The 24,200-nt window shown below is 40.3% G+C and overlaps 1 protein-coding gene across 2 annotated transcripts in view; it reads right to left on the reverse strand.

Moving 5' to 3' along the window:
• PNPLA4 (patatin like phospholipase domain containing 4) overlaps positions 1–24,200 on the reverse strand; it is a 116,687-nt gene that overhangs the window by 11,156 nt on the left and 81,331 nt on the right. For both annotated transcript variants that reach the window (XM_044287341.1, XM_044287342.1), the window contains exon 5: positions 23,648–23,713. In XM_044287341.1, the coding sequence (XP_044143276.1) occupies positions 23,648–23,713 (66 nt within the window). The remainder of the gene's footprint in view (positions 1–23,647; positions 23,714–24,200) is intronic.

Here is a 24,200-nt window from a genome sequence, read left to right on the forward strand (position 1 = left end):
ATTATATTAAAAACAATATTGTCCCAAGGGGGCTACGTATCTCTCTCCTCCCAGCGGCTTGTCTACGACAACATCCTGGCTTTCTAACTAAATGGGAGCACGAAGCCACCAGTAGTTCCCTCAGGCTGATGAAGCTTTTGCTGGATGAGGAGAGAGCTAATCTAGCCACCCTTAGTCAGAAACTGACAGAGTACACAGAGGTAGCGCAGACTTTCTCGCAAGAAGCGGAATTCCAGAACAAAGAAAAGCAGCTCCAACTCACCTTAGAAAAAATACCAATATCATCTCAAAGAAAGGAAACATCGACAGTTTATTAGAGATCTCTCAGACTTTAAAGAAAACCGTATATACTCCTCTCTCGGTAATACAAGAAGAGAAATTGTACCAAGCAATTCTGAGAGATCTTCTACTGAAACTGACCTATCCGACTCTGAGAGAGAAACTGCCCCCAAAGTAAGTCAACACCCCAACAGGGGAAGATACAGGAGGGGTAGAGGTCGGGGCGCATATAGAGGCCAGGATAACCGTTTTTTTAGGCCAGTTCAACCAGAATATGGAATATCCGCTACGCAATCGCATACAGAAACCTCCGAACTAGCTTTAGGACCACAAGTCCTAAATCTTTCCTCACGTGTCCTCAATACTGATGAGATTAAAGCCCTTGAATTAGGTCTGAGCTTTGTACCCACCCCAAAATTCGATAGATTTTCGTCTGTTAAAGACGTCAATCTATTCATTCGCAAATTAAGGTGGCACAAACACTTTAGACTTATGGACCGTCGCCAATGCCTAGAGTTGGGGATCCCGATTGATCTACTAAAAGATGTGGAACTTCTACTGTCCCTAGACTCTAATAAGGACAACACTCAGGGCAACGGTCCTTTCACAAACCTTAAAGTAAAGAGTACGAAGATGCCACCCACTGCGAACGAACTATCTTGCATAGACGTATTCCTCAATATGGTCACCAGGGATCTGGAGGATCTTAGAGTCTCCACACATCATTCCAACTGTGCCGAGTCTGTGACCACCGCTATTTCATCACTAGCTGACGACCACCAAATCGTCATTAAACCCGCCGACAAGGGGGGGAATGTTGTGGTCATGGACTCGGCACAATATGAGAATATGTGTAGGAGTATACTCTCTGATGCAGGGACATATGAAGTACTGTACAGTGACCCCACCGAGGGATATAGGCGGGAACTTAAAAATATTTTGGAAGAAGCGAAAGCTACTAACATCATTTCCGCTGAGGAATTTGCCTTTCTTTTCCCTTTGCATCCTCGGAAATCTACATTCTATAGTCTCCCCAAGGTGCATAAAGGGGTTAGTCCCCTCAAGGGGAGACCAATTGTATCGGGGGTGGACAATCTTAACCAGAATCTGGGTATTTACATCGACCGGGTATTGGCACCGTTTGTTACGGCTCTCCCCTCCCATGTCAGAGACACCACTGACCTCCTCAAGCGTTTGGAGGGGCTGACATTGGAGGAGACATGTCTCCTTTCCAGCATCGACGTTGAGGCCCTATATTCATCCATACCACACAATTTGGGTCTCAAAGCAGTAGAACACTTTCTTCGATCACGGGGTTGTCAGTATCGCGCCCACAGCCAATTTGTCCTGCGTCTTCTTGAGTTTACACTTACACGTAATTTCTTCACCTTTGACGGGAGGACCTACCACCAGCTCAGGGGTACAGCGATGGGGAGTCCGTGTGCCCCATCGTATGCCAACTTATTCCTGGGCTGGTGGGAGGAGACCATCGTATTCAAGGAAGATGAAGCTTTGGACACTTACGAAATTGGTCTGTGGGCGCGATACATCGATGATATATTCATTCTTTGGAATGGAGATCAGGGGACCTTTGAAGCCTTTGTTCAGCATCTTAACCAGAATAATATTGGTATGTGCTTCACTAGTGAGTCCGACCCCACGACCCTGCCATTCCTGGACATAAAAATCTCCAGGAATGCGAGGGGGGAACTGGACACGTCAATTTATAGGAAGGCCACCTCTACGAATTCCCTCCTGAGGTGGGAGAGCAACCATCCTCTCCCACTCAGGACAGGAATTCCTAGAGGCCAATACCTGCGACTCAGACGCAACTGCTCTAATAAACATGACTTTATCAACCAAGCAGCGGATCTGAGGTGTAGATTTTTGTCGAGGGGATACCCCGACCATGTTCTGAGATCGGCGTATCAGAAAGCTCTGTCCCGACCAAGATGCTCATTGCTCACTCCCAATCAACCATCCACTTCGCCAACTAGGGTCACGAGAATTATTGCCAATTTTGATAGGGGGTCCAAACAAGTCAGGCAGATTTTAGGATGCCATTGGCAAATTCTTAAAATGGACCCTGACTTAAAAGACGTTTTGGGTGACCAACCACAAATAACTTGTCGCAGGGGACCGAACATACGCGACAAGTTAGTGCATAGTCACTATGCACCTGACCGCACCAAGACCACCTGGTTGCGATGCAGGAGTGTGGGATGCTATAGATGTGGGAACTGTATAGCGTGCAAACGCATAGACGTCACCAAGTCATTTGTGAGCAATGTCACAGGCAAAACATATTCAATCCCACATTTCATTAATTGTAAATCTAGAGGGGTCATCTATCGGATCCAGTGTGAATGTGGGATTGAATATGTTGGCAAAACGATACGGGAACTCAGGAGGCGGATAGGGGAGCATTTGGGGGACATCTCTCACAAGCGAGACACCCCAATCTCGAAACATGTGCACACTGTGCACAATGGAAAAGCCACCCTGAAGTTCCTGGGCTTTGACTTGGTCAAACCGCCAGTGAGAGGGGGGAATTGGGACAGATGTCTGCTTCAACAAGAATCTCGATGGATTTTTCAACTTAAAACATCTGCACCCTTAGGCCTGAATGAAAGGCTGGACTATGGGTGTTTTATATAGATTGCGGGGTAGCTTCTTCATAATAGAAACAATGCTCATATTGGAGGTGGCATTCTATTCTCTAGGATGGCATGCACTCATATGAGACACTTTCCCAATTCAAAATATTTGCTAAATACTTGGTATTATGTCCAGTCCTTTGTATTGTATCCATGTCGCTGGTATCGTGTAAGAAATATCAGCTTTGTTCTGCTACGACTATCGTAGCGTTGTCACGGACGCCTCTATTCTCTGGACGTACTGTGAGGTTACTTCCTGTTGACATGCTCTCCTAGGTAACCGCTGTCTCGCTCCGCCTCCTGATCTGATTGGTCGCCGCAACCATGTGGCATAGGCGTCGGCGTGTGGTGCGTCGCGGCGCATGCGCGTGACGTCACACGCCGACGCAGGTGCTGACAGGGCGGTCTCCCAGGTGGAGGCGCGCTGGCGATTTATTTAAACCCCACGAAGGTATGTGTCAGGGTGGCTGGTATAGGTTGAGGAACCCCCTTACTGTTAGGGACTTTACCACATTGAGGACCACCATATCCTCACACACTAAGAAGCGGAGAAGTATCCATTCCTCTGCAGCATGGCAATCCGTCATCATGGATGCCTGCCCCTAGACTTTGACCTTTACTTTTTGAGTCTAGTCTTTAATGTAACCGCCTAACTGCAGTGTATGTTTAACTGCTACCCGCGGCTATAGACGGTACTTTTGTTTTTTGTTTCTACATGTACTGAATCCCCCTGAGGAGTCGACACGACAGAAACGTGCCACGTCGGGAGGTCTGTAGTCACTATAGATTTTATTATTTTTGTTCAATTTACTAGGGTTCAGGTCCTAACTAGGGACAGGCATCCGGACGGGGTCGCCCTTTTCAGGGCGAGTGCTCTGTGTAGACAGGCAGCATGAAAACAGGTCCCATTCCTACCAAGTATATAGGGTGATATAGGGCACAGCATTTACATGTTCATGACTGCATCTTCTGTCTACACTCCCTTTCATCAGGCCTGGTTCCCCTGCGACGCTGACCCTTGTCACCTGGTTGGTCAGGTAAGACTGCTGGCGTCTACACAGGCGCAGCAGTTATATCTATCTTTGTTCCACCAGAAGTGGGGTACTGATCATTGAACCCCAATATTTGTTGTATGTGTGTGCTGGCTGGGTAACACCGTTAGCGTCTATACAGGCGCATCAGTGCCTACCAGTGTTTTTTCTTCCCTGCCAGCAGTGGGGTCGACATTATAGCACCCCTTGATTATATGTCTTGTAATGTGATGCATCCTCTGGTGTATATTTTAATGCATATCGTATAAAGGTTACATTTTAAGAAGGATATTTCCCCACATTTCATATATTGTGGGCCACTCATAGCACCCTGCTGGTTCCCAAAAGCTAGTGGTCGGACAGCAAGATACGGTATGTTAGCTCTTCTTCTTCCTCCATTGTCCCCTGATAGCCATGAGGCACAACAGCAGCATGAATGGCATAAGCTGTGACTGCCTCACCTTGAAACAGCATGTGCTCCCTGCTGAGGCAGTCTGGTCTATGACAAAATTGTTTGCGGCTTTCCACTGCTCATACAGAAGCTATACCAAGAGCAATTTTGAATTTCAGCAAGTTGGAATGTTGTGGATTAAACAGTGTAGCTGCAGACCGTTCTGTCTCTGCAAATCCTGGAGAGCGTTCCTCACCACATGAGAATGGCTGAAAAGAGGAGCAGTCTCCTGGACATTGCCAATACCTTGTGTAAGCCAGAGTACTTTTTTACTATTTTAAAATGTCATGTAGGGAGAGTGTGTTACTTCCTCTAGGTTCAGGGTGGCCACAATGCTGCCGCCATTGTTGCTGACCACGTTGCTCAATTGGAGTTGCTGCTTGATGTACTGTATTTTAGCAACTGCTCGCCTGTGTGGTTACTCTCACCCAGCCCGATCAGCTTCAACACCACATGGAAAAACTTGAGTTGAAACTTGATAGGAAGGAGGAGTTTGAGTGATGCTGTGCCCTTCTGCTGTTGGGGACAGGAGCATGTCAATGGAGGAGGTGAATAAATGTCTGGTGTTGGACTAGCCCGCTGAACTGGGAAAGGAAGGGGGGTGTCTAAAGGACATAGCTATGTTGCTGCCTCTCTGTTGCTGCAAACAATATTAACCCTGTAAAAGACATGTACTGTGTCTGTTTATAACAGCTACTCCAGGTGTTCACCATTGAGTGCAGCTTGCCACACACAGAGAATCACAAGAAGCAGCCCACATTCTTCACTACATGAGAGTACAAGGCACCACTAAATGGTACAGAACCAACTGCAAAGCCAGCAAAGTATCCAGGTGGGAGTTCAGCTTGTAGACAAGCTATTTGTTGGTCAAGAAAGGTTTTTCATGGCCAAACATTTCATTGTAGATCTCTCACAATAGAGTTGATGACAAGGAGGAGTCTTGGTTCTGGTGCTGTATTTATGTAATGAGCTTGGTTCTGGTGCTGTATTTATGTAATGAGCTTGGTTCTGGTGCTGTATTTATGTAATGAGCTTGGTTCTGGTGCTGTCATTATGTGATGAGCTTGGTTCTGGTGCTGTAGTTATGTGATGAGCTTTTTTCTGGTGCTGTATTTATGTGATGAGTTTGGTTCTGGTGCTGTATTTATGTAATGAGCTTGGTTCTGGTGCTGTATTTATGTAATGAGCTTGGTTCTGGTGCTGTATTTATGTAATGAGCTTGGTTCTGGTGCTGTATTTATGTAATGAGCTTGGTTCTGGTGCTGTAGTTATGTGATGAGCTTGGTTCTGGTGCCGTAATTATGTGATGAGCTTGGTTCTGGTGCTGTAGTTATGTGATGAGCTTGGTTCTGGTGCTGTAGTTATGTGATGAGCTTGGTTCTGGTGCTGTAGTTATGTGATGAGCTTTTTTCTGGTGCTGTATTTATGTAATGAGCTTGGTTCTGGTGCTGTATTTATGTAATGAGCTTGGTTCTGGTGCTGTCGTTATGTAATGAGCTTGGTTCTGGTGCTGTCGTTATGTAATGAGCTTGGTTCTGGTGCTGTATTTATGTAATTAGCTTTTTTCTGGTGCTGTAGTTATGTGATGAGCTTGGTTCTGGTGCTGTATTTATGTGATGAGCTTGGTTCTGGTGCTGTATTTATGTAATGAGCTTGGTTCTGGTGCTGTAGTTATGTGATGAGCTTGGTTCTGGTGCTGTATTTATGTGATGAGCTTCATTCTGGTGCTGCATTTATGTCAAGACGGAGCTTGGTATGGCACCACAACTAGTATTTCGTAGCACACTGTCCATGGCATCCTCTCCATTCACTGATATGGACAGTGGGCAGCCATTTTTGGAAGTCCCATAACAGCGAATGGAGTGGTGGCCCTACATATGCGGCTTGCTCTCTATTAACTTAGGGGCCCGATTCTTGGGATAGCAGCAGACCATTGCACATTTATGGCATATCCTGTTATCATAAATGCTTCAGATGGAAGTACATTCTTCTCCATAAAATGAAGTTACATTTTAAATATGATGCTACAAACTTAGTGTATTTAATTCCCTATAATGGCTTCAGAGAGGTGTGAGTGTGAATGGAAGGGGGGTGGGGGGGGGGGCAGGACACCAAAAAGACGTCCCACAGAGGGCGCTATGTAACCCAAGGCCAGCCCTGACTACTACTACCTAACTTCTTCTACTTCTTGCCAGATAGCTGCCGCTGCTAGTCAATGGGATCTGTTTGGCTCCTTTGGGTCAGTTAGGTGGGGAACCCAGCACTTTCATTATGTTGGCTATTCAGAGAGCTGAACAATGGAAATCAATCAAAGAATCTGACAATTTCATGGAATAAATAATAATTTTATTATACACTTTGTTATGCATAGATCAGGGCCTGAAGAGGGGGTCATAAATCGAAAGGTGCACCACAATGATATGCAACTGACAACACTGGCTAATTCCTAGGCTGATGTTAAGAACTGAGACTTTAGCCAACGTATTCCAGTCAGGAACACATCGGAGCCCTTTTGCACCACTGTCAAGGTATCTCAGCGTGGCATGGTTTCCTGTCACTAAACTACCTATGGGGTGTGAACACAGCCTGAGAGGTGCTAAGATACAGCTTACAGCCAAGCTCCCACATACCTCCATAGGTAGTGGGAGAGATGATAAGGCTGCAAACCCCACTTATAACAGGTCATGTGACACAGGCTATGTATTCTTATATTTGCATCCATACATTATTCCATCTTGTGTTAGGATGCCATTGTGTTGCATGTGGTCCACTGCCGACATCCTCCATTGTAAGCATTCTTGATGGGGATTACTGTTAGCAACGGATCACATGCGGAGGAATTGCTCCCCCGGTTATAAACACGCTACAGTGTTTGGGTTTTTTGAGCATTTCCTTTCATGTAGGCTACTTCATTTCAGTTATTTTTCCTGAAGAGGGGGTGCATCATCTCTATCTTTACAGTTATTTAGGTATATCATAGTGTATATAATATGTTTGGGGGTTTTGAGCATTTCCTCCCATGTAAGCTACTTTATTTCAGTAATTTTTCTTGATATGTTTAGAATGTGCCATTGCGTACTGCTGGTAGCATTCTGTTGCGCCTGGTAGCCTGTGTCACATGGCCTGTTATAGGTGGGGATTGCAGCCTTATCTCTCCCACTGCCTTAGTTATCTCACTATGGAGGTATGTGGGAGCTTGGCTGTAAGTTGTATCTTAGCACCTCTCAGGCTGTGTACCCCGTAGGTAGTTTAGTGGCAGGAACCCATGCCACGCTGAGATACCTGACTGTAATACATTGGCTAAAGTCTCAGTTCTTAACATCGGCCTGCAGGATTAACCAGTGTTGTCAATTGCATATCATTGTGGTGCACCTTTCACAGTGATTTATGTATTTTTATATTTGCATACACACATTAATCCATCTTGTGTAGGATGCCATTGTGGTGCATGTGGTCCGCTGCCGACATCCTCCATTGTATGCATTTTTGCTGGGGATTACCGTTAGCAACGGATCACATGTAAAGGAATTGCTCCCCCGGTTATAAACACGCTAAAGTGTTTGGGGTTTTTGAGCATTCTCTTCCATGTAGGTGTCACGGCGGACAGGAACTCAGATACACAGACAACCAAATACACAAGTGTCTAGGCTAGATGCTGGGGACAGGTCACCTCCTAGCTCATCCCTAACTTCTCTCCCTATGCTGCTAAGCCCACATTCAGACCTTGATGGTAGGTATGAAGTGTCCTCGTGCCTGGACTGCAAACACCCTAGAATCCCTGAGATGGTGAAAGGGGAAAAGGGGCAGAAGACACACAAATAGCCTAGACCGCAAACAACGAAACTTATCTGAGCTGGAACAGACAATCCTTCCTTCCTGAATCCAAGGCCAGAATGAATTCTATAACCCGCACGGCCCTCTGGGATTGAAGGCAATTTAAGCCAATGACCCCACCCAGAGAACCTGAAGGAAGGCGGATCCAGCATGATTCCAAAACAAACAAAAGGTATTTTTCCTGAAGAGGGGGTGCATCATCTCTATCTTTAGAGTTATTTAGGTATATCATAGTGTATAGAGTATATCATAGTGTAGTTTGTCCTGTAGTGTTCCTTTAGGCCTAGTTTACACTTAAGTGACTTGGCCTGTGGTTTTCATCACTGAATTATTAGCCAAAACTAGGTGTAGGTCAAGACTACAAAATAGCAAATCATTCCCTCATACCCTATATCTGTGCAGGCTCCAATTCTGGTTTTGGCTCACAATAACTGATGGAAATCACTGACCAAATAACTGAAGTGTGAACTAGGCCTTAGAGTGGCACACTCACAAATTGCTCACTGCATTCCCTCAAAAAATGTGTCATTGACTAGTATTTAGAAAAGCATCACTTGAAACTTGTTTGGAGAAAATTGTGCACAACAAATAAACAATCTTGTTTTCTTATTTTTCACCGAAAATACAAATGGTCAGATTAAACAATGTACAATGTTTCATATGATAATAGACTTAGCTTACTGGCCTATATTTGATGTATTTTTGCTGCAATTTGAAACATCTAATTTTAGACATATTTAACACCTTAGGGACCCATGACGTACAGATACGGCATGGATCCCGAGTCCTTAAGAACCCATGACGTACCGGTACGTCATGTATAGTTCCGATCACCGCCACCTGGCGGGCGGTGATCGGAACCTGGTGCCTGCTCAAATCATTGAGCAGGCACGTAGGCTAAATGTGTGGGGGGGTCCAGTTTGCGGCAATTTAATGTTGCAGCGGCGGTGGTAGGCGGTGCCATCGGGTCCCCATGGGGATGTGGGGGGCACCCGATGGAATGGAAGGCAGCGCGATGCCTAAGGAAGGCATTGCGCTGCCTTTCGGTGAAGAGCCTGTGAGATCCAGCCCCCTGGATCTCACAGGCCCCGGAAGCTGTATGAGTAATACACACAGTATTACACATACAGCCAATGCATTCCAATACAGTATTGGAATGCATTGTAAAGGAATATACCCCCAAAAGTTCAAGTCCCAAAGTGGGACAAAAAATAAAGTGAAAAGAAAAGTTGAAAAAATAAAGTTTTCCCTAAAAAAAATAAGTTTCAAGTAAAAATAAACAAAAATGTAATTTTCTCCAAATAAAGTTAAAAAAGAATTGGTAAAAAATAGGGGGGAAAAAAAGAATACATATTAGGTATTGCAGCGTCCGTATCGACCGGCTCTATAAACATATCACATGACATAACCCTCAGATGAACACCGTAAAAAAATAAAAAATAAAAACTGTGATAAACCATTTTTTTGTCACCTTACATCACAAAAAGTACAACAGCAAGCGATCAAAAAGGGGTTTGCCCACCAAAATAGTACCAATCTAACTGTCAGCTCATCCCGCAAAAAATTTGCCCCTACCTGAGACAATCGCCCAAAAAATAAAAAAACTATGGTTCAGAATATGGAGACACTAAAATATCATTTTGTTGTTTGAAAAAAGCGGTTATTGTGTAAAACTTACATAAATAAAAAAAAGTATACATATTTGGTATCGCCGCGTTCATATCGACCGGCTCTAAAAATATCACATGACCTAACCCCTCAGATGAACACTGTAAAAACTAAAAAATAAAAACTGTGCTAAATAAACCATTTTTTGTCACCTTACATCACAAAAGGTATAATAGCAAGCGATCAAAAAGTCATATGCACCCCAAAATAGTGCCAATCAAATAGTCATCTCATCCCACAAAAAATGAGACCCTATCAGAGATAATCGCCCAAACACTGAAAAAAAACTATGGCTCTCAGAATATGGAGACACTAAAACATGATTATTTTTTGTTTAAAAAATATTATTGTGTAAAACTTACATAAATAAAAAAGTATACATATAGGTATTGCCGTGCCCGTATCGATCTGTTCTCTAAAAATATGATATGACCTAACCTCTCAGATGAACACCGTAAATAATTTAGAGTAAAAACTGTGCTAAATAAACCATTTTTTGTCACCTTACATCACAAAAAGTATAATAGCAAGCGATCAAAAGCCACACACACCCCAAAATAGTGCCAATAAAACCGTCATCTCATTCCAGAAAAATCATACCCTACCCAAGGTAATTGCCCAAAAACTGAAAAAATTATTGCTCTCATACTATGGAAACACTAAAACAACAGATTTTTTTTTGCTTCAAAAATGAAATCATTGTGTAAAACTTACATAAATAAAAAAAAAGTATACATATTAGGTATTGCCGCATACGTGACAACCTGGTCTATAAAAATATCACATGATCTAACCTGTCAGATGAATGTTGTAAATAACAAAAAATAAAAACGGTGCCAAAACAGCTGTTTCTTGTTATCTTGCCTCACAAAAAGTGTAATATAAAGCAACCAAAAATCATATGTTCCAAAAACCGTATGGCATTCCTTTCCTTCTGCACCCTGCCGTGTTCCCGTACAGCAGTTTACGACCACATAAGGGGTGTTTCTGTAAACTACAGAATCAGCGCCATAAATATTGAGTTTGGTTTGGCTGTTAACCCTTGCTTTGTAACTGGAAAAAATTATTAAAATGGAAAATCTGCCAAAAAAGTGAAATTTTGAAATTGTATCTCTATTTTCCATTAATTCTTGTGGAACACCTAAAGGGTTAACAAAGTTTGTAAAATCTGTTTTGACTACCTTGAGGGTGCAGTTTATAGAATGGGTTCATTTTTGGGTGGTTTCTATTATGTAAGCCTAAGTGACTTCAGACCTGAACTGGTCCCTAAAAATTGGGTTTTTGAAAATTTCTGAAAAATTTCAAGATTTGCTTCTAAACTTCTAAGCCTTGTAACATCCCCAAAAAATAAAATATAATTCCCAAAATGATCCAAACATGAAGTAGACATATGGGGAATGTAAAGTAATAACTATTTTTGGAGGTATTACTATGTATTATAGAAGTAGAGAAATTAAAACTTTACACATTTTTGGTTATTTTTTTTATTTTTTTATAAATAAAAATGTTTTTTTTTTTACTTAATTTTACCAGTGTCATGAAGTACACTATGTGACGGAAAAAAAAACAATCTCAGAATGGCCTGGATAAGTCAAAGCGTTTTTAAAGTTATCAGCACTTAAAGTGACACTGGTCAGATTTGCAATAAATGGCCAAGTCCATAAGGTGAAATAGGGCTGAGTCCTTAAGAGGTTAAGAAGAAAGTAAGTAAAAAAAAAATATATAATAATCACCAGCGCCTCATCTACAGATGGGGCCTGACTTACTGAAAAAGGTGTGGCTTAAAAGAAAAGGGGATTGGCTTAAAAAATATTAAAATTCTGTTGTAAAGAAAGTTAGCCCCTAGGTGGTACAAAGTTATATGGGTGATATATAAATTTATCATACAGCATGAACCACTTTAACCCTTAGTGACCACTGTTATCCCTTTTTTACGGTAGTCACTAAAGGGCCTTAGGATAGGCCTTTTGACGGTGGCCCGGTCTAAGCCCTACATGAGTCTCTTGTGCAGTGGAAAGCTGGGCATAGCTATAACATAACAGCCACACTTCTGCTTTAATGGCCCAATTCTAATTGTTTAACCCCTTACATGCCATAAGCAATAGTGCCTGTGGCATGTAAGCGGTTACAGAGGTAGCATACTCCCTCTGTCTCCCATAGGCAACAATAACAATATTGACAGCCTGCTAGTGAATGTCAGTATAGCACTGACATTAAAATACAATGCAGTACAGGTTGCCTATCACAGCCTATTATAGCCCCCTTAATAAATAAAAAAAATCTAATAAAAAATACATCTTACTGTATCCATAATGACCCACACTATGCAATTTATGGTGAGCAGTGAACGCATTAAAAACAATGCAATTATTGATGCTTTTTGTCTATTTTCCACCAAAGAACAGAATAAAAAGTGATAAAAAAAATCAAGCCTGAGCACAACTCTGTAGAAAGAAAACTAAAACACTTATGGGTCTAGGGATGCGGCAATAAAAAAGCATTTTCTACTTTTATTAAAAAAAGGGTTTTTATTGTGCAAACATATTTAAACAAAAAACACTATATGTATTTGGTATCTCTATAATCGTACTGACCTAGAGATTCTAATTATTTTGATATTTATGCTGAAAAAAAAATGCAGCAAAATTAATAAAGTAAGAACTGAGTGGCAGCATTGCTGTTTTTTCCACCCACTACCTAAACGGAGTTAATAAAAGTTAATCAGTAATTTGTCATGCCCCAAAATGACACCAATAAAAACTACAACTTGTCCTGTAAAAAAAAAAATATATATGCTACATAGAAATAAAATTTAAAGTTATAGCTCTTGGAAGGCAACAATGAATTGTCTGGTCATTAGGGCTCAAAACAAGCAGCTCACTAAGGGGGTTAATAAATTTGGCAGATCTTTATACTTCCTAAATTTAAACGGTCTACCTTTTAGACAGGATTCGTAAATCTGCCATTTTGTGAATAGAGTATTAAGATACACTTTATTATCTAAGCATAAGAGAGGGGAAGCATAATCCATGAAGACCCAAATTAAAGGTAATAAAATTACTACTATTACTATCAGTGTTACAATAATATTCTTTACATCATAATAAACAATATCTACAATGTGCAATGTGCTTTTTAGTGGCTTTTAAAGTTGGCTTTTTTTTTTTTTTTTAAGAAAGGGCAACATGAGCATACAGATCGCATGCTGAACTATTGGAAATCTATAAATCATAACAATTGCGCTGAACACTGAATATTGAAATCAATTCACAATGTAATATTATTCACATTAATAAATGCACATTGTGCAATATTCCAGTGATGAATAAAAAATGCATGTCAATTCTTTTGGGTCCTAATTATTGTGTATTTTAGACACTTGTGTGGTAGCCTTGTCATGAAAACTTTATGCACTCTGTTTGGTATGTACTTGAAATTCATGCAATTCCCAATACATTTTATAATTAATAGAATATCCTGCATAGAATTTTCTAAAGCCAAATATGTGTTACTTTTACATTTAAGAAAGCTGGGTTGGCAGAATAGGACTATAATTTGTAATATGTATATATATTAAAATATTATTTTAGTTCACGAATATTGATTTATAGAATACATAAAAGATGATAACGCTAAATAAATAGAAAAGGTAATCAGGAAATCTAAATTTGGAGGTCTGATTAATAGATAGGGTTTAACTTTTCTACTTTCGTTGATGTATCTACTGTATATTAGAGATATGTGAATGTCTTGAGATTTGCTTCATGTCTTATTCAGAGAAGTTCAGTTCAGACCTGAATTGATTTGTCACAACTGCCCTGAAAATTGGTGTATGACACCATCTATTCTCCTAGGATTTTTTTTAAAATTGAAATTATGTTATTTTTGTAAATCTTTATTTTATTTTTTACACATTTTGGCTCCCCCATCCCCTTCCTTTACAGCAAGCAATAGCAAATAATTTCAGAGTGACTGACAGATACAGCTATGTGTAACTGCATGGTGTAAATGCATGATGTCCATTATTGGGGAAAGATGGTCTTTTTTTTTTTTTACACACAGTTTATTAGAAAAACATTCAGTGGCTTGTTGGGACTAAGTGTCCAAAACTTATGCCTCAACTGGACACATCCATTCCCCTGCTTATACAAATACACATGCTAATGTCAGAAAAAAAGAGGCTTGTTATGCAGGTGTCAAAAGTGTAAACAGAATGCTATTTTAAACAACAGACACTCGTGGCTAATGTCTGCGATCAGCTATAATGCCAGTCACAGACATTTAACCCCTCAGATGCCAAGGTAAAATGTAACCACAGCATCTGATAGGTAAAAACCCAAAAGTGTTGGGCTTCTGGGTCTGGAACATATCATTCACATGGCGATCGGGGGAACTTTCATTTATTGTGAAAGGCCTGAGCCTGCTGAAGACTATCAGGCCTTTCACAGGTATACATCTATCTAGGACTGCTGGGGAGGCATACTTTGGAATACACAGAATTTTCTATTTACCAATGCATTAAGTTTCATTGCTAAATAGAAATGTCAATCGGAAGACAATTTTGTTATGCCCTTTGGGTCCTAAAAAATAGTAAAATAGGAAAGTAAAAAAAAAAAAAAAATATTAACAATTCAATATAAAAAGTCAAATCTCTTTTTCCAGACTAAAAATACACAATAAAAAAATAAAAAAAAACATAATTTCTGCATCCAAAATTGTCAGTATCATTAAAATATGAAAATTTATGAGGGGTATGGTGATGAAATTAAAAAATATATATTGTACAATTGTACAGATTATAAAGGGCATGGATCAGTTTTATTGCACAGGGAGCACCGTAAAAACAAAAATATTTTGGCAGAATATTTTTTTTTTATTCCACCGGTTTTCACATTTTTTCCTAGCTTCCCACTATATTGTATGCAACAATAAATTGTGTCATTAGAAATGTCAAACTTGTTTTGCACAAGCATCCAAAAATTATGCCTTAATGGGGGTGGAATGCCTGCTCGTATTTATATATGCACAAGCATTAATTGTCAGAAGAAAGAATGTCTTTCTCTGAACAAGCCATTTTAATTGGCAGCAGCAGTACAGTGTGGAAAGGATAGGTCAATAGTGGCATGTGTCCTCAATAGTAGTGGGAGCAGTAGCAACACAGCATAGAACAGTAGATGCATGTGCCACTGTTTAGGAGTAGTAGTAGTTGTAGTGGTAACTGTGTAGCAATAATGGTAGTGGCAGTAGGGGTAATCAAAGTGCCAGTAGGGGATTAGCAGCAAGAAATGGCAGTGATTTTTTTGTTCACTTATGGAAGAACTCTTCGTCCATTTGGGTGTCACAATGACCCCTGCCTCACTGAAAACCCTATCTGAGATGACACTGAAGGCCGGGCAAGAGAGAACAGAGAGAGACTATACTGGGCCAGTTTGGTCAGTGTTCCAGTCTACCTACGCAGAAGTCCATGGGGTCAAGGAACATGGTATGTGCTAGAAAAAGGACAGAGTCCAGGTACGACTGAACCTGGGTGTTAAGGTGCTAAGTCTCTGCTTTCTAATTTGTCTGTCAATGACTGTTAGTATATAAACAAGCAAAAAAACGACTTGACATTATCGCTAGTGTGCCCAAGAACCTAGTTTTTGCTGCTCCACCCCCTCAATGAGATGATTGGTCATTTTGGCTGGTGTCATTATCATCCTCTTCTTGCTCCTCTACCACCGAATAAACCTCCGCCAGTGGCAGCTTATCATCCTCATCCTCCATGGGACTTTCTCCATGAGGGTTCCTAACAGCTACAAAGCAGTCAGCAAAATATGTAAGCTGTTCTTCTGTTGTGCCAAATATAATTTGTCCTTACTAACAAATGCTGTGGCTTTAATATGCAACAGGAGTCTCTGATGAGCTGCCACTATCTGACCTCAAAGAAAACCATGCTTTAGGTTGACTGAGTCTGCTTTAGGCTGCTTGTACAGATGATCTAGCATCTGCATCAGCAGTGAAATGGAAGACTGTTATGTCACTGCAATTCCAGAATGGTGTTTTTTGCCATATACTATGAATGGCTAAAATGTAAGGACAGTCTTTTGGACATGGCCAACACCCTCTGCATTAAGTTTCATTGCTAAATAGAACTGGCAATCGGAAGACAATTTTGTTATGCCAATGTACTTTTTTCAAAAAGTGTTGCACCAAATGCAGTGCAGCCATGATTTTCTGCCCATTATCGCTGAACACATTGCCCAGTTTGAGTTGGTGGGAATACAGCCAGCGGGATGTTTGCTGCTTGATGCACTTTATGCAAGTGATCAGCTGTGTGGCTACTCTTGCTCAGGCTGATCAGGTCTAACACCACATAGCAGCACTTACTTTACACATATGACAGAAAGGAGGGAAGTGGGAGTGACATTGTGCCCTGCTGCTTTTGAAGACAGGAGGAGAAGGTTGAGAAGGCATATAAGCAGCTGGTGTGGAAACCAGACATAAACTTGGAGGTGTCAAAAGGACCTGACCTTCTTGTTTAGAGCCTGTGCCCAAAGTATCAGCAGCATCACTACTTCCCAAGCTGACCATAATAGACACAAATCTGGCCTTGACAGTTTTTTTGTTTGTTTGTTTGTGGCCATACTTTGCCTATGCTCACACCTTATCTCCACTTTTACCTGACTGTAATATGTTATTGTGGGCTCCTTGGCGCCTCTCATGATTCTGTACTCTATATACAGTAGAAATTTCTATCCTATTTATACTCCCAATTACTCCTTGCACCACCTTCTGAGAAGACTCTGTATTTAAAAGCATGGGAAAATGAGCTTGGAGTACACATACCAGACTCAGAAGTCAAATCTATCCTAGCTCACTCGCATGGCTTCTCAAGAAGTATTAGTTTACAAGAAAACTCTTTTAAAATTCTCACAAGGTGGTACAGGACGCCAGACTTTTGGTATAAAATAAATTTTCTCCCCGATGACAGGTGCTGGAGATGTCTGGTGGATAGGAGTAAAATTTCTCACATATGGTGGTCTTTCTCCTCCATGAAATACTTCTGGGAGGAAATTGGAAGACAGATAAACATTATATGTAACACAAGTATTATACTGACTCCAGAATTAGTGTTGTTGTGGAAACCCCAGTCTGATTTTGTGCCCTCGTCTAATAATCTACCCACTCACCTGATAGCAGCTGCAAAAATCCTAATCCCAAGGAGTTGCAGAGAAAGGGAGCCTCCAAGGGTAGAATAATGGATTGAGGAAGTTCACCACATATGCCTAATGGAAGAACAGGTGGGGTGGATCTCATGTAATAGGGAGGCATTCCTTAAGATTTGGAGTCCCTGGCTAAAATTCCACGCAAAGAGAACACATATTACTAGCTTCTGACAACACATACTTAACTTGCTTCTGATAGTACGGTCATGACTTGACCTTGTCAGGTCTATGGAGGGGAGATTGCCTGCCTGCCTCCTGTCGATATTAGGCTTGCCCATTGAAGCTATGTTTTCACACGGGTCCCCTTAGTATAGTATAGTGTGCAAATTAAACAGCCGATCCTATGAAGAACCTGCTTAGCTACTCGCCAAGTTGGTGTGTTAGTGTGTTGGTTTCTGTTATAACTATATACTATGTCCTTCTTACTGGTACGTTGTCTGTGAGGGTGCATTTGCATTGGATCTTGTATACATAGATAAACTGTCCATATGTATAACTTTTTTACAAGATTGCTGATATTGTACTATTGGATACTGATTTTCCATGTATAATGCACTAATGTATAAGTAAATGTCAATTATTCTAACCACAATAAATAAAGAATTGTTAAAAAAAAAGAAATAAAAATATATTAGATACAGAAATATATGTAAAGTTAAATGTTTAAATCAATTAAATATATTATCATGAACACAATGATGGATCAGGGCCTTTATCATAGGGACACAAAAAGCCATGTGCTGGCAAAACATTCAGAGAAAAGTAGATATGAAAATAATATACACTGATAGCATTGTTAAAGGTTGAAGAGCAGTCAAGTTGCGTCTCATAGACATAAAAATTAGTACCTGCCAATATAGGATACAGAAGTAACAGCAGTATTAAGGAAGCAAAGCTCCACTGAAAATAACAGATGTACATAACCTGAAAACAGCAGCCCTCTCGGCAGACATGTAATTTCTCAATCTCAGGTCTAACTTTAAAATTACAGTTTGGATAACAAGTAAAGATATCCTACATGTAATTCAACAAAGGTACCCTCAAAGGAAACAAGATCTGTGCAATTTGACAGCTACATTGTGCCACTACACAGCTCAGGTTATACGACTGAATAGGTCCATACTAAATCTCCTTTTAATGTAGAAGATGCCCATAATGACCAATCAGATTCCAGCTCTCAAATAAAGATGAAAAAAGCAAACTGATTGTCTGCTATGGGCAACTCATCCACTTTCCGTTTTCACAAGTTTTAACTAAATCTCACCTATTCAGCTAGAAAGAATGGAGGTTTCTTTGTGTACATATTGGATGAGGATCAAGTAATGGGTATCTATGTTTATTGTACATAATGAAGAGCACATCTACCTTAAAGGCAATGTACTCAGTTGGAGATATTATTGTTGTTATTATTATTATTATTATTATTAATACATTGTATTCATTTTGAGCTAAAATAATTTTTTCAATTGATTTTTATTAAAAATTTGGAGCTATTTTTTCTGTAGAGGGATGACATTCTCTAGTAGCAGGATCAGAATTTTCTCTCTGCCCACGTCAGCCCACTAATCTGATGGGCTCTGATCTCTGACTTCATAAATACTCATAGCTCAATCCTCACGAAAGTTGCTTAAATAAGTGTTTATAACCCTTTAGTAATGTAAAGATAAGGTTTATTAGATGACCAGCAGAAAGTGAAAGCACCATTCACACAGCTAGACAGTTAACTCTTTGTGACATAAATGCTCAATATTTTCAATAGTAAGACCAAAAATAATATCCTAAAATTAGTAAAATGCAATAATAAAAAATAAAAAAAACATCCAAACTGTACATCCAAAAAACCGTACATCCAAAAAAAACATCCAAACTGTGGTATTGTGATACACAAAAAGTGACTCCAACTGAAAGTATTCAATAAAAAATAAAAATCCTCAAAATGTAATCATAAGTTTGTCGCTTTGCCACTCACCACTATAATGCAAACTTTATAGCTTGTCTCAGTTTATAACCCGTAGTTCAGATTCAGCTTTAGGAACTAATGTGAGAGGCTCAGCAGTGAGGAAGCACAATATTAGATGCAGAGAGAGACATACTCTTCAGCAGCTAGTGGACTACAATAGGTGGTAATTGAGTAAATATACGTCTAATTATATATGTTTAGGATATAGTATTAGTGTAGTATGGCAGCCTTTTTCTAGTTTGAATTCATACCACTTTAAAGAAATCAGCCTTGTGGCTTCCTGTTTTTATGGTTGTTATGCTGCCATTATGAACACAAGGTACTAAACATCACCATGAAAACCATTGATAACATCAAGTGGTGAAAACAAATAGTTAGGGTCCATTCACACATCCGCAATTCTGTTCCGCATTTTGTGGAACGGAATTGCGGACCCATTCATTTCTATGGGGTCGCACGATGTGCTGCCCAGATCCGGAAATGCGGAACCGCACTTCCGGGTCCGCAATTCCGTTCCCGAAAAAAATAGAAAATGTCCTATTCTTGTCCGCAATTGTCGACCAGATTAGGCATTTTCTATTAAGTGCCGGCGATGTGCAGTCCACCAAATGCGGTACGCACATTGCCGGTGTCCGTTATTCGCGGATCGGTGGATCCGCAAAACACACACGGATGTGTGAATGGACCCTTATAGTGATGGAGAACATCCTGTCACTGTTCCAGAACCTAAAAATAAGCAGTAGTCCTAAAATCAAGAATTACTAGAGTTGCTCTATCTATTGAGGCTTCCCACTATGATATAACCTCCACACTGATATTACGTCATATAGTGGCAATAAGCTTTTAAGTGACATCCTGTGGACATCTCATAGACTTTATATGGTTGGTGTTTATCAGCAAAGATTGGCAGATTGCACAACTGGCAATATCTTACTTACAGTTGTTTAGTACTGTATATTACAATTTGGTTTATTAGCCGTTTTTAGCCATATTAAATATTATTGAAATAACTTGGAAATATCTTTTAAGTTTTATAGATATAGTATATGTGAATTTATTTAAAAGAGGTTTTATTCAATTGGAATATTTTTTTAAGATCAATGTCCTAATGTTTTTGCACTACAGAGGTCTCTCTCTTTTTTCATATAAACATAGTTTCCAACTTTAGACAGTTCATGTGCAACTGTCTGGCATCTGACACTGGGTTTGGTTATCACCTAGTTTTGGCTGGTTGATTAGGGTACAGTTTTGATTGCTCATTTGTTATATATCAAAGCCTTGCTCTATTCTAGTTGTTGAGTATAGCTTTTGCTAGGTGCATTTCCTAACAGATATTTGTACTTTGTTCTGTATTCTGGGATCTGTACAGTAGTTCAATTATTCTATCCTGTTCTAATCTAGTGTGTTTTGTCTGGTACTTGTATTCCACAAACGCAAAAAAACAAATGCAATGGCACTCTGCAACCAGCACTCTGCTCTGCCTCTATGTTGATGTTGAATGAGGCATTGGTGTACATTTTGGCCAAAGCGTAATAAGCAACTCACCACATCAAGGTCGCCTCCATGAGTGGTCCCTAACACTAGTTCCTACCTGTTATGGGCCATTACAGCCACACAAAGTCCAGGGAGCGCAGGTACAGCATGCACGCCAAGCACACTCTGCTTTTAACCCCGTCTGGTGCCATTACAGCTTTCATCGGATCCAGGAATGCAAGTACCAACATGCATGCTGAGCCCACTATATACTTTTCCTGGAGCCAAATGGCTACTGGTAGGTGCTATATAAGCAGACTCAGTTTTATACTGACTTTAAAACCAGCCTCCAGGGCAGATTGACTGGTCAGGTGTGCATGACTGCTTGGAGATTGCCACGCCTCCAATATATACTACAAAGAGAAAAATGTGGGGGGTTCAGCCAGCACAACCCTGTATGCAGGTGCACATTGCTATGGCGAAATACAGATACAAATGCAAAAACACAAGGCGTGGCGATCTCCAAGCAGTCATGCACACCTGACCAGTTAGTCTGCCCTGGAGGCTGGTTTTAAAGTCAGTATAAAATGGAGTCTGCCTATATAGCACCTACCAGTAGACATTTGGCTCCAGGAGAAGTATATAGTGGGCTCAGCATGCATGTTGGTACTTGCATCCCTGAATCTGATGAAAGCTGTAATGGCACCGGACGGGGTTAAAAGCAGAGTGTGCTTGGTGTGCATGCTGTACCTGTGCTCCCTGGACTTTGTGTGGCTGTCATGGCCCATAACAGGTAGGAACTAGTGTTAGGGACCACTCATGGAGGCAACCTTGACACGGTGAGTGGCATATTACGCTTTGACCAAAATGTACACCAATGCCTCATTCAACATCCAGCATAGAGGCAGGGCAGAGTGCTGGTTGCAGAGTGTGATTGCATTTGTGTTTTTGCGTTTGTATCTGTATTTCGCCATAGCAATGTGCACCTGCATACAGGGTTGTGCTGGCTGAACCCCCCACATTTTACTTGTATTCCACAGTCTATTTTGTTATGTTTAAGATTTGTTTATTGTTATTCTATTGTATTGTCCAGACTTATTTGTTGATCTACATTCAGATGAGGTCAGTTCAGTATTGCTCCATTTCTGTCCATTATCTATATGTATGCCATATATCTGTCTTCCACTCCATTTCTGGATCATCTCCATCTTCAATGACCCTAAGCATATGGTTCATGTAATCCACCAATACTTATTTTCTGTAGAGTTGATAAATGCTTAATACATAAGGGGGTATTCCCATCACATACAATGGGGGCATATCGCTACAATATGCCCCCATTGTCTGATAAGTTCAGGTCCCACCTCTGAGACCCGCACCTACAATGAGAACGAAGCGAGGAGAGCTGTGGCTGGAGGACCCTGGGTTTCCCGGGGTCTGTCCACCACCAAGCGCTGCTCCCCGCTGCTCCCATACAAGTGAATAGGAGCGCACATGCAGCCCCTGCTCCCATTCTTTTCCATGGGGCAGACAGAAATAGCTAAGCCAGCAGTGGGATATTTTCGGTGGTGCATGCGCAGTGCGCCCTCCATTCATTCCCCAGCTTCGTTCTCGTAGGTGCGGGTCCCAGTGTTGGATCCCCCACCTATAGGACAATGGGAGCATATCCAAGCAATATGCCCCCATGGTATGTGATGGCAAAACCCTTTAAGTTGTTTTTATAAGTATAAGTAGTCCAGTTGTTGTACTATTTAGCACTACTGTTAGTACTGGGGGAATCTGAGCACCAAGAGCTATGGTTCGTATTTGGAAATGGTGACTGCTGTAGTTTTGTTCACAACCAGGATTTTTAAACCCTGTTGTTGATTGGCTGGATATTGAATAGTAGCTCATCCTTGTTCAACGTGGTATAAAATCTGAACATTCGTTTTAGTATTTAGGAAAAAGTTATTTTTTGAGTGAGACTGTAAACTTTCAAATATTACTTCCTCAGATTACATATAAGTGGTGATAAATTGAAGTTTTATTATAAAGTATTTAAAACTAATGAATCACTCTTTGAAAACTGTGCAAAGATTAGAATGGCAATCAGCAGTGAAAACTGGGGAGAAATGCAAAGTTTTATAATGCACAAGAGAACATATGCTTTTTATTTACCTATGGATGTTCCTTCATATTACCTTAGATGGTGCCCCAAATGTTACTTACAAGAAGCTGGTTTACTTTATGGTCTGTGGGAATGCCCCAACTTCTATGGCAAAATGCTCGTACTTATGTAAAAGAGGTTTGGGATGTGGAGATTTGTCCAATTACCTAGCAATTTTCCATTATATTCCCATAAACCAGGAGACTGAATTCTCAGAAATAGTAGCAATCAAGGGAGTCTACATAGTCCTATTTGCAGTTAAGTTATTGGCTAAAACCTAGGTTCCCCACCACAGATGAAGTACTGGGTACTATAAGTTATCTCTTGTATATGGACAGATTGGAAAAGCTATTGACAGATTCTTCTCAAAATGGAGCCTCTTTATGGAACATACTTTGTCTGCCACTGAAACATTGTGGAACTGATGGGACCTTTTAAATTGACTGGTACCTTACAGGTCAGTTGAAAAGAACACTAGGTAAACTTGCCCTTACCACTGATTGGGGACTCCCAGGCAGCAGTTTTAGAGCTTGAGACATGTATAATTTTTTCTAGTGCAGTATGTTAGGGGTTTGTTAAAGTTATGTGTTTGGAAGGGAGGTGTTGTTCTTATATTGAAAATTAGAAGAAAAAATTATACAGGAGAATTTTGATTATAGGTTTAATATTCCTGGTGGTATGATATTCGACTACACTAGTCTTTACTTGTTCAAGAACTCTGCTCTGATTGTCATCTCTTGTATGTTCATAAATGACTGTACTATGTATTATACTGTACTACCTGTATTAATGAACACTTTTCCTCATCGCAATAAAAAAAAAAAAAAAAAAAGTCTTTAAACCTCCAAAAAACCTGAAATTTTATCATTTAAGGTCAGATAGGTCAAATATATAAGGCAATATATAAATCAATAAAATTCATAATTACTGGATTGATTATTACCTCTCCCTTGTATTCAACAGCATTGACACCAGCATACAATGGAACATAACAACTTGCCAAAAGTACCTGCAACAAATTGAAAAAAGGGTTTGTAATGATCAGTTTATTAAATGTATATTTAAACACACTCTTATACAAGCAAAATGTAGCTACGGGTAGTATAGTGTAACCTAACATAGAAAACCTTTCCTTGTTAAAAAGTAACCTTTAATGTATAATATCTAAAAGACATATAGAATAGCCCTAGGTGAAAAAAAAATCTAATATTCAGATATTCATAATAAGGAAATATAAGAATACCTCTGTCAGTCACTTAAAAAAGACAAAATTATACCTGTGGCAGGACAAAACATGTTGTCCTTCTTACTCACGGTTTGAGGTACCATGGAGAAGATGACCAACCATGAAGGTTTCACAGGACAAAATATCCTGACAGTCCTTGTTACGTCCCTCACTTATCCCTGCCTACAGGGCGACCCCACCTCTCGGTGGCTAAACCTTTACTAATACCTATTGGTGCCCTGTCTGAAAACGAAATCTATGTCCCAGAGAG

This window comes from Bufo gargarizans, chromosome 3, assembly GCF_014858855.1.
Source record: "Bufo gargarizans isolate SCDJY-AF-19 chromosome 3, ASM1485885v1, whole genome shotgun sequence".
Lineage (NCBI taxonomy): Eukaryota > Metazoa > Chordata > Amphibia > Anura > Bufonidae > Bufo > Bufo gargarizans.